Source organism: Carassius auratus, chromosome 14 (assembly GCF_003368295.1).
Source record: "Carassius auratus strain Wakin chromosome 14, ASM336829v1, whole genome shotgun sequence".
NCBI lineage: Eukaryota > Metazoa > Chordata > Actinopteri > Cypriniformes > Cyprinidae > Carassius > Carassius auratus.
The window spans coordinates 31,780,844-31,795,803 of record NC_039256.1 but is presented as its reverse complement, the minus strand read 5'-3'; the positions used below and the strand labels follow the sequence as shown (position 1 = coordinate 31,795,803).

Genomic DNA, 14,960 nt, shown 5'->3' with positions numbered 1-14,960 from the left:
GCACGCGATGTCTTTGATGAGGCAATCTGCATGCATTGTGAGTGTTTTTTTCAATGAAAAAAGCTCCGCTCTCGTTCGTCTCTCTTCCGAAAAAAGGGAAAAAACAGCCATCTGCAACCCGCGGTTTAGGACCCGCCGCTGCTGATGCACAGAGGAGAATGAACTTGTGAGAATACAGGTGGATCTGTCTGGATGTTTTAAAGAGGAATTTTCCCTTTCGTGATCGTAATGGCGGCGGACAAGAGAGAGCCTTGAGAGGATGATGTTATATCTTTAGTGAAGTGACATTCAGAATTCATTCTCTGCATTCAACCCATCCACAGTGCACACACACAGAGCAGTGAACACACACATACACAAACTGTGAACACACACCCAGAACAGTGGGCAGCCATTTATGCTGCGGCGCCCGGGAAGCAGTTGGGGTTTCAATGCCTTGCTCAAGGGCACCTAAGTCAAGGTATTGCTGGCCCGAGATTCGAACCCACAACCCTAGGGTTAGGAGGCAAACTCTCAACCACTAACCACTAGGCCACCTTAACCCCTTAACCCCCTTGAACACTTTACTGTTAAAGCAGGAGAAAGCAGGAGATATTTGAGGATGGTGAAGAAGCTGAGGCTGAGCCTTCTCAAGCCTTCTCAATTCTCCTGCCCTGCATATGTAGAGCTGTTAGAGGTTATGGGACTTGCCATGAAAATGTGCTAACATGGTGACACTGTGAGGTCACAAAAAAAGAAAAACAACTTGATGAGCTTTCTGACCATAGCCCTCCAGCTCAGGTGAGCCTTCCATTTCTGCATGATCTCCATGAAGATATCAAAAAGAAATGAAAGAGACCGTTTTCTTCTCACATCCATCGGTTTCGGCATTAGAGTCAATCTGCCGACATCGAGATAATGCATGAAGTCGGCTATGAGAGGATGCCACCTGTAGAAAGAGCTGAAAAAAAATATGCGGGGGAGACATCCTTTCTTAAGCTCCCTCCTTGCCATTTAAACCCCTTCAGAAATATATATGGCTTAAATGGCAAGGCATACGCAGCAGCAGGTCAGGCTGTGGCTTTGTTACACATGATGATGGTGCTTCAAGCAAATCAGGCTGATCTGCTAAGAGACCTGGATAGAGGCAAGGGCATTTCTCCTGATCAGGTAGCGGAGCCACACTGCACCACGGACCTCTGTCCATGCTACCAAGCAGGCCGACTGCACCATGGGTGGGACTATAGCGGCCATGGTGGCAGCGGAGAGACGTCTGTGGATGAACCTGGCAGACATCAGGAAGAAAGAAAAGGCTTTTTTCTTGATACTCAGGTTATGCCTTCTGAACTTTTAGTTATTTCCGATTAGATGGTGATCGAGAAGGGAGACGAAGGCGCGCTCTGCTGCTTTCAGATCCTTCGTTCCACGAAGGTCCAGGTCTGAGCCCGAACAACATTGGGGTCCTGGCCTGTCTCAATCTGAGGATCAAAGATGGGCACAGAATGCTAGTGTTGTGACTTGCGCTCCTCGCCCACCTGTGGGCAGTGGAAAGACGAATAATGGGTCATGAGGAGGTAAGCAGAACCTAAGGGATGTGATCCAGATGAGGCAGCGTTCTCTTCCGAATAAGAGTGATACAGAGGAATCTACTCATTCCTTTTAGGGATTTTTTACTTCTGCTTTTATCCTCCCCTTCCTAATTCCCCTGTATCCACCAGCTCTCCACCTGATCGAGGTTAGGTGGAAACCTCTTGCATAACAGTCTCCTATGCTGGACCTATAATGTTTTTGGCTGGTTCTATGTTCTTAGCAACCACCCTACTGAAGGTTCGGACTAAAAGGAGGCGCCCCTTGAGCAGGGCTCCAGCGCAGGAGGGTGGGTGAGTATGTAACCCTCTCTGTATATACTTATGTGTATTAAATTGCTGGTGGTTATGTGTCTACTAATAAACGCTGTGAGTTTCCTTTGCAGTGCACAATAACAGTGTTTAATAAAAACTTGCCAGCACCAGCCATCTGGCTTCATGTTCCGGTATTAGGCGGCTGAGATCACAGGTTTCTGCGGTAGCCTTCTTGATCATCAGGCCTGGCACAGCACTGCAGGGAATTTCATGGATGTCCGGCCAGGTCACCCTGAGGTGTCTCCTGGCTGCTTAGTGGTACTGTCACTTCTAGCGGGAAGTGGAGGTGGCAGTTACAGAAGTCTTCTTGTATATGCTGCCTCAGGTGATGCTCCTCTTACCCGAGGTTTGTAAAATTTGAGTTTGCCTCTCCCATGCGATTCAGCGCCTCTGTGATGCTTAGGAACCTTTAGGTACACACGCTAAGCTTTGTGTACTTTCTCAAAACCACATGGTGGTCAGTGTGCATGTGAACACTTTGTGCACTTTCTAAAATCCACGTAAGCGGTAAGTGTGCACACAAGACTCTGTGCCCTTTCTGAAATCCTGTATGGTAAGGGTTACGCGCTCCGACTTGTTCCCTTTCTTGAGATGATTAGACCTTGGTTTCTTGGGCTCCATTCAGCCAGTGTGTATTCATTTATACCCTTCAAGCATCGCTTCCCTCAACATGAGGGGCTATTTTGGTGATTCTCGTGGTAGTTTAGCAGTGCTCCCCTTTTTCCAAACTTTTTTCCAACTACTCTGAGCTCGGAGTTCTCCTCTCATATGAGACTGAGTTATCTGTTTTTTTCCCCAGAGCGCTCCAGAATTGTTTCCATAGATTGAGTTGATGACTCTCAAACATACTGTTTTGAGATGCACCATTCCATCTATGAGCTGCTCTGTCAGAGTGCCACGAGAGGCCCTCCTTAGAACAGTATTTGAAAATCCATGCCATGGTAAGTGTGCACGTGAAGTCTTTGAACACTTTCTGAAATCCACACAGTGGTAAGTTCGCACGCTAGTATTCTGCATTCTTTCTAAAATCCTATATGGTGAGGGCTTTGTGCGGTTGCTTCGTGCCCTTTCTTGAGTTGTTAAAGCACCATACATCTTGGGCGCCACTCCACCTATGTATCCTTGGATACCTATCTTAACAGGGTGTTGCTAATAGAGAACTGTTGAGACAGCTCTTTCAGCAAGCTTATGCGAAAGCTAGCAGTAGCCCCTTTGTGACAGGCAAGACTTGGTATAAAATGCTAAGTTCTTAGCCGTATCCCTTTAAAGGAATCTTTCTTAATTCCAAGCCTTCAGCTCTACCCTGGGCAGAGGTCCTAACAATTAAGTTGGGTATGTAGCTTAGGCCTTTGGACGTAAAGGGGTACTCTCAAAGACGTCTAAACATCCCAGGGGCAACTCCCGTGGTAATGGTAGAGTTGGTACTTAGTGCTTGCCATGATTTTGGCCTGCACTCCCCTCAGCATGGCGGTGTGGGTATACTGTTCACCATAGCACCCCCTAAAGGACACCTTTCGAAGTTCCCTTGAAAGGGGAATGTCTCAGGTTACGAATGTAACCATGGTTCCCTGCCATGCTTCAGACACAAGCTTCAGATGAAGAAATGAATGATGTGTTTTCCCGGTGCCTGTTTATATTCACGCCGGTACTGACAGTACATTTTTCAATGTATGCTTCAGACACGGGTCACTACGAGATGTTCCCCATAGTGCCCCCTAGAGGACACAGTGTCTCGTTCCCTACTCAGGGAACCATGGTTACATTCGTAACCTGAGACAATTTATATTTCCATGTTCATCACTTGGGATGAAATTAATGTTTCTAGACTAGAGCTTTAATGAAGGCTTCTATTAAACTACTATATGGAATACTGTAATGTATATTAGGGCACATATTTGCTAGTAGTTGAAGATGTGCCAATTGCTATTTTCTTGACTGATTCAAAAAAAAAATTTAAGTGTGACCTGCGTGCCTTCTGTGTGGCTTTGATTGGAACTATTTGATTTTTAATTGGTAAAACTTAGCAAAAACAAATTGTATCTAAAATGTATATAACTTAATTTTTGTTTTATTAAAGAATTCTGTTATTCTAGGTCTGTATTACCTGCAGGAACTGGATGTGATCCTGTGTGTGTGAAAGCTGCTCCAGCTCAGCGTCTCTCCTCCTCAGATCATTGATCTCCCGCTCCAGTCGCTCCAGTCGCTCCAGTCGTTCTTCAGCTCGACTCACTGCAGTCTTTTCCTGATCTCTGATCAGTCGTATCAGCTCAGAGCGGCTTCTCTCAATGGAGCGGATGAGCTCAGTAAAGATCCTCTCACTGTCCTCCACTGCTGTCTGTGCAGAGCGCTGTTAGGACACACAGTGATTCAGCTTCAGTGAGTCTGAACTGAGATGGAGACAAACTTCTCTTCTTCTCCAGACTCACCTTATGAGACTCCACAGTCTCTCTCAGCTGCCGAAGATCTCTCTCTCTCTGTTGGATTCTCTGCCGGCACATCTTCTGTGTCTCCTTCAGCTGCTTCTGCAGGACAAACAGATGATAGTGAATGTCACAGAAAACTACCAACACTAGCAGGCTTGGGTAACCCCACTGCTCAAGTTAGAGACACTGATGCTTGCATGTAGAACAGCCACAGGCTCAGCACCTGCCTACTACTCACTATTTTGAATCTACAACCCCTCCAGAACACTTTCTCTTTATGTATTGCGTCCATTTCTATCTTATACCTATTTGAACAATACATGGTACTTAGTATCAAAAGCACTTCCTGTGTCTATTAACCTTTTTAAAATGAATCAATTTATGTATTCCCCATTTGTTAGACACTTCGGATAAAAGCGTCTACAACATTAATAAATGTAAACGTAAATGTAAATTATCATTTTAACACATGAATCCAGTAAACATAGGGTGAGGCAATTTAAAGGTTACTTATCTGATCTGATAGAAAATTATATAACATGGCTGTATATATAATGGTTCAAACTCCAAAAGTGATGATTGGTTACAGTTACTGTACATTAAATGAAGCATAAGAATTTTCTGCAATATTTCATCAGTGTCTAGCTTTAAATACCTGTTTCTCTGCCCTCTGATCTGCAGCTGGTAAAATGTCGTGGTTTTTATGATCAGATATATATATATATATATATACAGTACAGACCAAAAGTTTGGAAACATTACTATTTTTAATGTTTTTTTAAAGAAGTTTTTTCTGCTCATCAAGCCTGCATTTATTTGATCAAAAATACAGAAAAAAATGCGTCTCTAGCGTCACTATTAGACGCAGATTATGGGTTAGGGTTAAACCGCTAGGGGCCTTCTGGCCCATATTTATCTGCATCTAATATTGACGCTAGAGGGTGCCATGTGCGTAGGATGTTGACGAAATGTCAAAAGTGTCAGTATATGACGCCTTGGGATGAGAATGGCCTGATATAGCTAATACTTCATTGTATTTTAGTGAATGTTCCAGAACATCTGCCATTGAGATGAATGAATGAATGAATGAATGAATGAATGAATGAATTCAGGCGTTAAAGACAAACAAGTTCAACAAAGGACAGAAAACTGCTCTATTTCATGTGATTTTTGATCTGGATCATAATTAGGAACAATATGTGAGAGCTGATTTCAGATCAAGAGTCCATCTGATACGATTCTCCTGATCTGTGTGTGTGTCTGTCTGCATGTGTTTTGTTCTTCAGGTCTGGATTCAGTTCAGTTCGGTTTGTTTCTGGGAGACAAACTCAATCTGCTGATGGTGCTGGCTGCTGGTAAATATGACCTGAAGATAATGAAGAGAACAGACAACACAGAAGATGATCTAGTTTGTAGAGTAAAATATGGCAGTATGAGGGAATGTGATCTTTATAATAACAGAACTGAAGTGACAGTCATTAATGGGACTCTGATAATAAACCGTGTGATCAGAACAGATTCAGGGAATTACAGATTAACACTCACTGACTTGGGCGGCTCAGAAACATCTTGAGATCTTCAAGTGATTGTTGAAGGTACAGAAACTCTCTCATCAGACTCATTACAATATCATATTCTCCAAAGATCTCTCATGCAAATTAATCAGACGAATATCTGTGAAGGTTTTTATTCCTGTAGCACACAGTAAACACACTAAAGACTCCAGTAATAGTATGAGTAGTGTTGAAGAACTAGATTCTGTGTTTGTCATGTGACTGTGATGTGTCCCTCCCTCCAGCTCCTATTGGCTCAGTGGAAGTGTCAATCATCTGCTCCTCCAGTGGGGTGATGAGGGTGTTCTGCTCCTCTGAGGGGGATCAGCTCCTCTACAGCTGGACTCTGAATGGAGATCCACTGATGGATGGAAACAGCAGCATTGATCTGGATGAGGGAACTGATGGAAACATCAGCTGCAGCGTGAAGAACCACGTCAGTCACACACAGAAGACCATTAGACTCAAACCCTGTCCTGGTGAGATTTTAATACAAACCCGATTCCAAAAGAGTTGGGACACTGTACAAATTGTGAGCAAAAAAAGGAATGGAATAATTTACAAATCATATAAACGTATATTTTATTCACAATAGAATATAGATAACATATCAAATGTTGAAAGTGAGGCTCATTTTGGATTTCATGAGAGCTACACATTCCAAAAAAGTTGGGACAGGTAGCAATAAGAGGCCGTAAAAGTTAAATGTACAAATAAGGAACAGCTGGATGACCAATTTGCAACTTATTAGGTCAATTGTGAACATGATAGGGTATAAAAAGAGCCTGTGTCTAACAGTGTCTATCAGAAGTCAAGATGGGCAGAGGATCACCAATTCCCCCAATGCTGCGGTGAAAAATAGTGAAGCTATATGAGAAAGGAGTTTCTCAGAGAAAAATTGCAAAGAGTTTGAAGTTATCATCATCTACAGTGCATAATATCATCCAAAGATTCAGAGAATCTGGAGCAATTTCTGTGAGTAAGTGTAAAGGCCAGAAAACCATACTGGATGCCCATGATCTTCAGGCCCTTAGACAGCACTGCATCACATACAGGAATGATACTGTAATGGGAATCACAACATGGGCTCAGGAATACTTCCAGAAAACACTGTCGGTGAACACAATCCACCGTGCCATTCACCGTTGCCGGCTAAAACGCTATAGGTAAAAAAAGAAGCCATATTTAAACATGATCCAGAAGCACAGGCATTTTCTCTGGACCAAGGATCATTTAAAATGGACTGTGGCAAAGTGGAAAACTGTTCTGTGGTCAGACGGAAAACTGGGTCGCCATGTCATTCCATGCCATGCCGTCCGGCCCGAGACTAGAACCCACAACCCTTCGATTGGGAGTCCAACCCTCTAACCATTAGGCCACAACTTCCCCATCATCATCATTGTGGATTTGACATCCAGATATTAAGAGTGTGATGATGATGATGATGATGAAAGATTTTCTACAGTTTTATTTATGAAAATTATTTTCTTTTTTAATATTTTTAATGCTTATATTATGTATGTGTCTTGTACTGTCACACATTTACAGATCTGTTTAGATGTTTTATCTGTTTGAAGCTCTTGATCTGTTTCTCAGTTTTGAAGTTTTTGTGGTTTTGCTGTCTGTGGTTTTTCTTGAATTTTCAGTTGACTTTTGACACATATAACCACCTTCATTTATTGTTCTTCACTTGATATTTGCATCATAGCACATTGCTAAACATGTCCTTCTTTAGACATTGTAAATGTGTGAAAGTGTGTTTGATCGCAAACTTTAATTCCACACAGTTTAGAATTATATTATTCCTGATTTGAGTTTTAAATGTTTGAGTTCTTTTGCAGTTAAACATGACCTCTGTTACTAAACTATGTGGTTAAAACAAAACTGGGTCATATGTAGAATAGTTTGATGACAGTCGCTGTTCTTGAGGTAAATATTGTATTTCCAGCCAAATCCATTAGACATCTGATAATATGGATTATTTTCAGGAGTAGTGTAATGAATCAAGAAAAATAAGAATAGAAATAAAAGAGCACAAACATGACGCTTTAATGTACTGAGAATAATTAATGAATAATCTGTTAATGTTTCATGAACTATTAATGAGTAACTCAATAATTTTAACTAAAACACATCCTTAAAGTAGCTTTAATGATAAATTAAGATCATGAAATGAGATCAGATTGCTGTGAAAGAGTGCAGATGTAGTTGTAGTTTTCTCCTGCAGGTGGTGCTCTCTACATCAGCAGCTCTGAGCAGCTACAAACTCAACGAGTCCCATGAGTCTCTGCTCCAGTCAACAGAAGATCACAATCCTCTCTTCATTCACATGTGAACTGACTAGAACTGAGTCAAACAGCAGCACACACTCAATACACACAGCTGCATGTAGAGCTGATTCTGCTTTACTCTCAATCTGTCCAGAGCATTTCATTAATACAGGAAAGATACTCTTTTATTTGATCTGAAACACAATCTGTGACGTCATTTGTATAACTAGTTGTTTTACTTCACTCAGAAACAAATCCTGTCCACTAGTTGCTTCTAAAACAAGATTTTTTGCACTTTTTAGAATATGTGCCTGATACTAGTTCTTTCTCTAGTTTCTCTTGTTTCAGATGTATTATAGTGCAAACTAACAGGATGTGTCTTCCCCCAGAAGAAGAAACTTCCTCTTTCCTCAGTGAAGCGGTCAGATGTTTCCTCGTGTGTCAGTCGAGTGTGAGTCTCGCCGTGAAGACGCTTGTCTTGATGAGAGCCAGAACACAGACGATCTGAAGCAGCGTCACACTCTTCTGCTGGGATTGAGTTCTTCTGAAACTGGACTTTAGAGAAATGATGCTCATCTTTGGACTGATGCTGCTGCAAACTGCTGCATGTGAGTCACTTTCACATCAGACTCTTATGATGCTGATCAATCAGATCAGTCTCTGACATAAAAACATTTGAGTTACAATATTAAATTAAGAGTCTGCAGAAATCTAGTCACAGTGTTTTCTGATCTTCTTAAACCATTCGTATCAGAATGTGAGAGGAAGATTTATTTTATATAGTATTTTCATAAATGTATTATGAAAATATAACTTGTATTGAGGATTGATGAATGATGTCTCTTCATTAAATATGATATGATAAATATCAAAACACTATTAATAAAGAGAGAACTGTCACAGTGTAAAAGGATTCAGTAAAAAGTGCAGGACAAAGAACAATTCTACATTATACAAATGTCACATTAACATGCATTCAGTGATTTAGAAAATAAAACTATGCAGACTGAGAAAGCATGAGTTTAATTTGAATAAAATTAAGATTAAGATGAATGAGAGGATAAAGATGTAGTCAACATTCTAGCAGTGTTCAACTGACATTTTTAATTAAAGTAAATGTTTGATTGTAACAGATATTTTGTATCACACTCTAATTTGAGTTAAATCTGTGCAGTGACAGGATTATGTTCAGTGTCCTGTTAATTATAACAGCATTAAAGGGATAGTTCACCAAAAAAAGAAAATTCTGTCATTAATTGTTCACCATCATGTCGTTCCAAACCCATAAGACCTTTGTTCATCTTCAAAATGCAAATAAAGATATTTTTGATGAAATCCGAGAGCTCTCTGTCCCTCCTTAGACAGCAATGTAATTACCACAATTAAGTCAAGAAACGCAGTAAGGACATCGTTAAAACCATCCATGTGACATCAGTTCAACCGTAACTTTACAAAGCTACGAGAATACTTTTCTTTTGCACAGAGAAAACAAAAAATAACTTTATTCAACAATTCTATTGTCTATGACTCAAATTAGCCGAGGGATGCTGGACTGTGTTTGTTAATGGACACACACTATTGGTTTATTATTAACTGAAGATTAAAATGCTCACAGTTGTAGATTTATGTTATTATCACTGGTTTTCATTTCCAAGTATTCAAGGATCCAAACAAACAGTCAGTATATATCCCAGTGTAACCGTGTGCTCCTTCTCTCCTGTTATCTGAGGGAAGTTTCCGTCTGTATTATGTAACTGATTACACAAGAATGACCCTCACTGGACGCCTGCATGTAAAAGTTTAAAGTAGAGATGAAATGGTTCTGACAATGAGCATTATTGAGATGAACTGAGATCAGATCAAGAGTCTGTTTGAAGTGTTTCTTCAGATCAACTTTAATTCTGTCAATGTTTGTGTAATTTGTGTCTGATTTTAATTCATGATGTCCTAAAATGTTGGAACATTTTTGTGTTTTGTTCTTCAGGTCTGGATCAGTTCTGCAGGTTTGATCAGTCTGATCCCTGTTACACAGCTCTGGGCTACAAACTCAATCTGTCATTGGTGCAGGATGCTATTAAATATGATCTGACGATAAAAAAGAGAATAAACTACAACACAGCAGATGGTTCAGTTTGTAGAGTAAAGAATGGCAGGATGAGGACGAGTCAGTGTGATCTTTATAATAACAGAACTGAAGTGACAGTCATTAATGGGACTGTGATAATAAACCGTGTGAACAGAACAGATTCAGGGAATTACAGATTAACATTCTCTCACTCAGAAGGTGAAGAAACATCTCGAGATCTTCAAGTGATTGTTGAAGGTACAGAAACTCTCTCATCAGACTCATTACAATCTCATGTTCTCCAAAGATCTCTCTCTCGTGCAGATGAATCAGATGAATCTCTGTGAAGGTTTTTATTGCAGTTCATTATTAAATATCTGGAAGTAATTAGTCAACAGCATCTTCACTTTCTTTGCACTTTGCAAACTATTTTACGAATGAAATACCATGTTGCTAACTGTGTACTGCTTTAAAAAAATGACGTGAAAGCATTTCAGACAGTTATTTGCTTCATTGTTGTCACATGACTGACTTACACTATCATATCAGATATAATTTTTTTAAAGAAATGTCTTGACTGACTCATTTACATAATATCAAGTAATAGTCATGTGACTGTGATGTGTCCCTCCTCCAGCTCCTATTGGCTCAGTGGAAGTGTCAGTCATCTGCTCCTCCAGTGGGGTGATGAGGGTGTTCTGCTCCTCTGATGGAGATCAGCTCCTCTACAGCTGGACTCTGAATGGAGATCCACTGATGGATGGAAACAGCAGCATTGATCTGGATGAAGGAACTGATGGAGACATCAGCTGCAGCGTGAAGAACCACGTCAGTCACGCACAGAAGACCATTAGACTCAAACCTTGTCCTGGTGAGATTTTAATACATAAATCTCAATGTATTTACTAAACAAAATCATCAAGAGTGAAGCAGAATCTCACAAAACCTGTCAGGAACACGTCAAAGTCATGTTTAACCCCCAAATTAGCAGAAACTCTGAAGAATATTTCAATGGAGTGTGATGTTTTTAACTCCTGTAGGACTCTTTATAAAGGATTTTGAATGAAGTAAGAACAGATTTAGGCAGATTTAGGCTTTTTTTATTATTTGTTGAAATATATAGATATATTATATATTATATAATATATTATTATTTAAATTAATTTAAATTTGTCCACTCACTAAATTGTATTTACTGTAATGGTTTACAATTTAGCTTTTTCTCTCTCTGTTTTTTTATTTTTTATTTTTTGTAATTGCAGTTGTTTACAGAAATGATTGTTATTTTATTGTTATTGATACATTTTTATTTATATGTAATATGATCATTTAATCTTCATAGTTTGAAGACAGAGAGGTGTTTGTTTATTTGAACCCCAGTCGCTTCCACAGGGTAGTTGCTAATCTTCAAAGCCTCCACAAATCTGAACAAGACAAAGTCTGACAAATAAGAGAAATAAGAACAAAAATACAATTACACGATTTACATCACAAAACTATACATCTTAGCAATAGCAACACATAAAACATATGTCTACATATTTATATCCATATTCTCACCTTTTCTTTAAAACATATGTGCAATTGCTCTTTTGTATATTATAATGGGAATCATATTCCAAACAAGTCTTTCATCGTTTTTATTTTTTATTTATTTATTTATTTATTTATTTTTGTGAACATGGTAAAAGGATTTGAGCCTTACTCACTTGACATGTTTTATAATCATTTCTTAATTATCCCACATATACAGGCTTTTCAAATAAAAAATAAAAAACAGGGTGTGTAATACTTGATTATCTTATGAAAATAAACCAACAGTCATAAATGTAATGTAACCTTTACGACAGCCATGATAACTGTGCTAATGCACATCACAAATATTATCTTGAAGTGGATGGTGAAGCACTGGTCTGGAAGTGTTTTTAGGTGTTTCTCAGATGCACTTGACCATAACTTTAAGACAGTTCTCAAGATGCAATAAAACCAATGACTGCAATACATCTTTATAAAACTAAAGGACGGAATAAATGCAGAATATTACCTGGCCACCACTATATCTTTTCCCATAGTGCTATATATTCTATATGTTCAGACCAGCACAGCTTATTGTCAGGTTTCACACTCAGCAACTTAATAATTGGTACTAGTTTGTGTGGAGGAAATTTTATTTTCTGTATTATTTGTTTCACTGTACTAGAGAGTGTTCTTTAGAGTGTCTCTGATTGCTTCAGTGTGTGTGTGTGTGTGTGTGTGTGTGTGTGTGTGTGTGTGTGTGTGCAAGGGTTACGGTTGGACAGAGATGTTATTTTAGTTTCTTAGACATCCTGGCTCCTTAGAAAAAGATTTGCATTAGATTCTTAGAAACGCATCTGGAGGACATAGTTGGACACCTTAAATGGGCACATGAATATGAATTATGACTAGATTAGAACAAAGCATCCGCATTTGATGAAGCTATAAATATTGAGTTTAGGTGTTTTCTCTTTGTTGCAGTCCACAGCCAACCCTGACTGACTGTATTAATGTAGACCTTTTCCTGCAGGAAAATAAATATTATTTTTTCTCATACCTTTAATTGAAATGGAAAAATTGCCACACCAGGTTTTTTTTTTTCTTTATATATCAGAAATATGATTTGAGGGATAAATACAGTCTAATGCCCCTAAAACATGCAATGAAAATTGATACAAAATATTATGTACTACTTACTGTTTTGATTTTGGACTGATATGTGACCTGTACGTCTCCTTTACATGTTTCATGAGATTCAGACAAATAAATTCTCTCAACTGGCCAATTAATTCTTTAAAATGCAGTGATTTCTATTAAGAGAGAAAGCAGCTGATTCTGTGCTGATGTTTTATTTCAGGGTCAACTACTGCAGCTGTGACCTCTGTGACCTCTAATGTGACCTCTAATGTGACCTCTGCAGTAACCAGAAGCTCACAGACATTAGAAAATGGTAAGTTTCTCATCGGCTGGTATGAATGTCACTTCGGATGTCACTCCAAGCCCTAAAGAGAGATGGAAGTGTGAGCTACGACATATACAGTCAAATAGAAATAAATCAAAAAATAACAATGGCACCCACATGGAAAAAAACTATATAATTATATATGTTTCAATATAGGTTTTGATATAAGTTTTTAATATATGTGACACATAAAATTGGCTGGTTTCCTATATTATATACACATATATGTACATATATGCACAAATATATATGTACACATGTATATGTGCATACATATACCTATATAGGTACATATATGCACATATTTATGGACCTATATGTTCACCTATAATAGTAAAATTAAAATCCATAGCTGCTAGGCAACATAAATAAAAGTCCAAAATGTAGAAATGTACATTATTTATTTACTCAAGATCAATCAAATAGTACAAAGCAAAAAATTGAGTTTGGCATCATGTATGACAGTCAAAAAAGAGATATGAGCTACAAAATGACCAGATCCTGCCATTAGCTATATAGAAGACACATCTTGTATGTATAGGGCTTATATGTGGATAGACTTATATACTCTCAGAGACCTATATTTCCTGCATATGTACATATATACACCTCAATTTTGCATATATGTGCATATACACTGCATATAGGTTTCATATATGCGCATATATCCACATATAGGTTCTTTCCATGTGGGCAGTGATAATGCTATAGCTAATATGATTTTTAACTAATTCAATTTGCTTTTAAATTGCATGTAGTTGTTACAGTTGTTTCTCCGTGTTGTAGTTGGTGTGAATGAGCTGTTCGAGGCAGTTTTGGAGTTTGATTTAAATGACCTTGTGTTTTTCTTCCATAGTTTTGCTCATTGTGATTGCTTCTGGCTGCGCTGCTCTGATCCTGATTCTGCTGTTCACTATCGTATGTTGCGTTTACAAGAAAAAACAGTTAAAGTCAACACCAGGTCAGTCAATTTTGAATCTGTAGTTCATATACGAACTGAAGAAGGTTAAAATGTAGTACCATTCAATGCAAGCAGCAATTACAGAGCCAAACTCATGGATTATTATGCATTAAAATGCGGAGAAGATTTGTTTGAACATTGATTTATTTGGGCATTGAACTCCCTTACAAACAGTTTCAAAGACAATTACACAAAAAGTAGAAACATTTTAGATCTTATGAAGATAATCTGAGACTGTTTTGGTGGAGATTTCACAAACTTTCTGTGAAAAGTTTAATTATTTATGCTGCGATGCCCAGGGAGTAGTTGGGGGTTCGGTGCCTTGCTCAAGGGCACCTCAGTCGTGGTATTGCCGGCCCGAGATTCGAACCCACAACCCGAGGGTTAGGAATCAAACTCTCTAACCAATAGGCCACAACTTCCCCATAAAGGCCATGACTTCCCCATAACCCAGTGGTTAAAATTGGTTCAAAATGGACTATAGGCTATAAACAATATTCCTCAAGCATCATGAATGTATAGAAATATTAGTTTTTTGTTGTTGTTGTTTCAACCAGATTATTAGATTTAATCATAATATTTGCCAATTTATGTTTTGGCTAGTAGTACTTAAGTATGATCACATATAGGAATAGGAAGGTTAAAGTCGTTTGGCTTCAGTCATAAACCATGAACATAATTATTTTTTTATGTAAATAATTCATGAAGCTGTTGTGATTCACGTACGTCAAATTGCTTAGAATTTAAGAATGCTTAGAAGTTTTATGTATGAGATCTAATAAATCGAAGATTAATGAATATCTGACCTCCCTTTCTGTATTATTAACTTTA

General features: G+C 38.6%; 2 protein-coding genes across 3 annotated transcripts in view; both read left to right on the top strand.

The window, feature by feature from the left end:
- LOC113114360 (uncharacterized) overlaps positions 1 to 14,960 on the top strand; it is a 575,280-nt gene that overhangs the window by 466,691 nt on the left and 93,629 nt on the right. The window lies entirely within an intron of this gene.
- LOC113114378 (uncharacterized) overlaps positions 1 to 14,960 on the top strand; it is a 77,822-nt gene that overhangs the window by 59,572 nt on the left and 3,290 nt on the right. The window contains exons 4-7 of the mRNA XM_026281302.1: positions 10,111 to 10,449; positions 10,829 to 11,062; positions 13,064 to 13,156; positions 14,025 to 14,129. Of these exons, the coding sequence (XP_026137087.1) occupies positions 10,111 to 10,449; positions 10,829 to 11,062; positions 13,064 to 13,156; positions 14,025 to 14,129 (771 nt within the window). The remainder of the gene's footprint in view (positions 1 to 10,110; positions 10,450 to 10,828; positions 11,063 to 13,063; positions 13,157 to 14,024; positions 14,130 to 14,960) is intronic.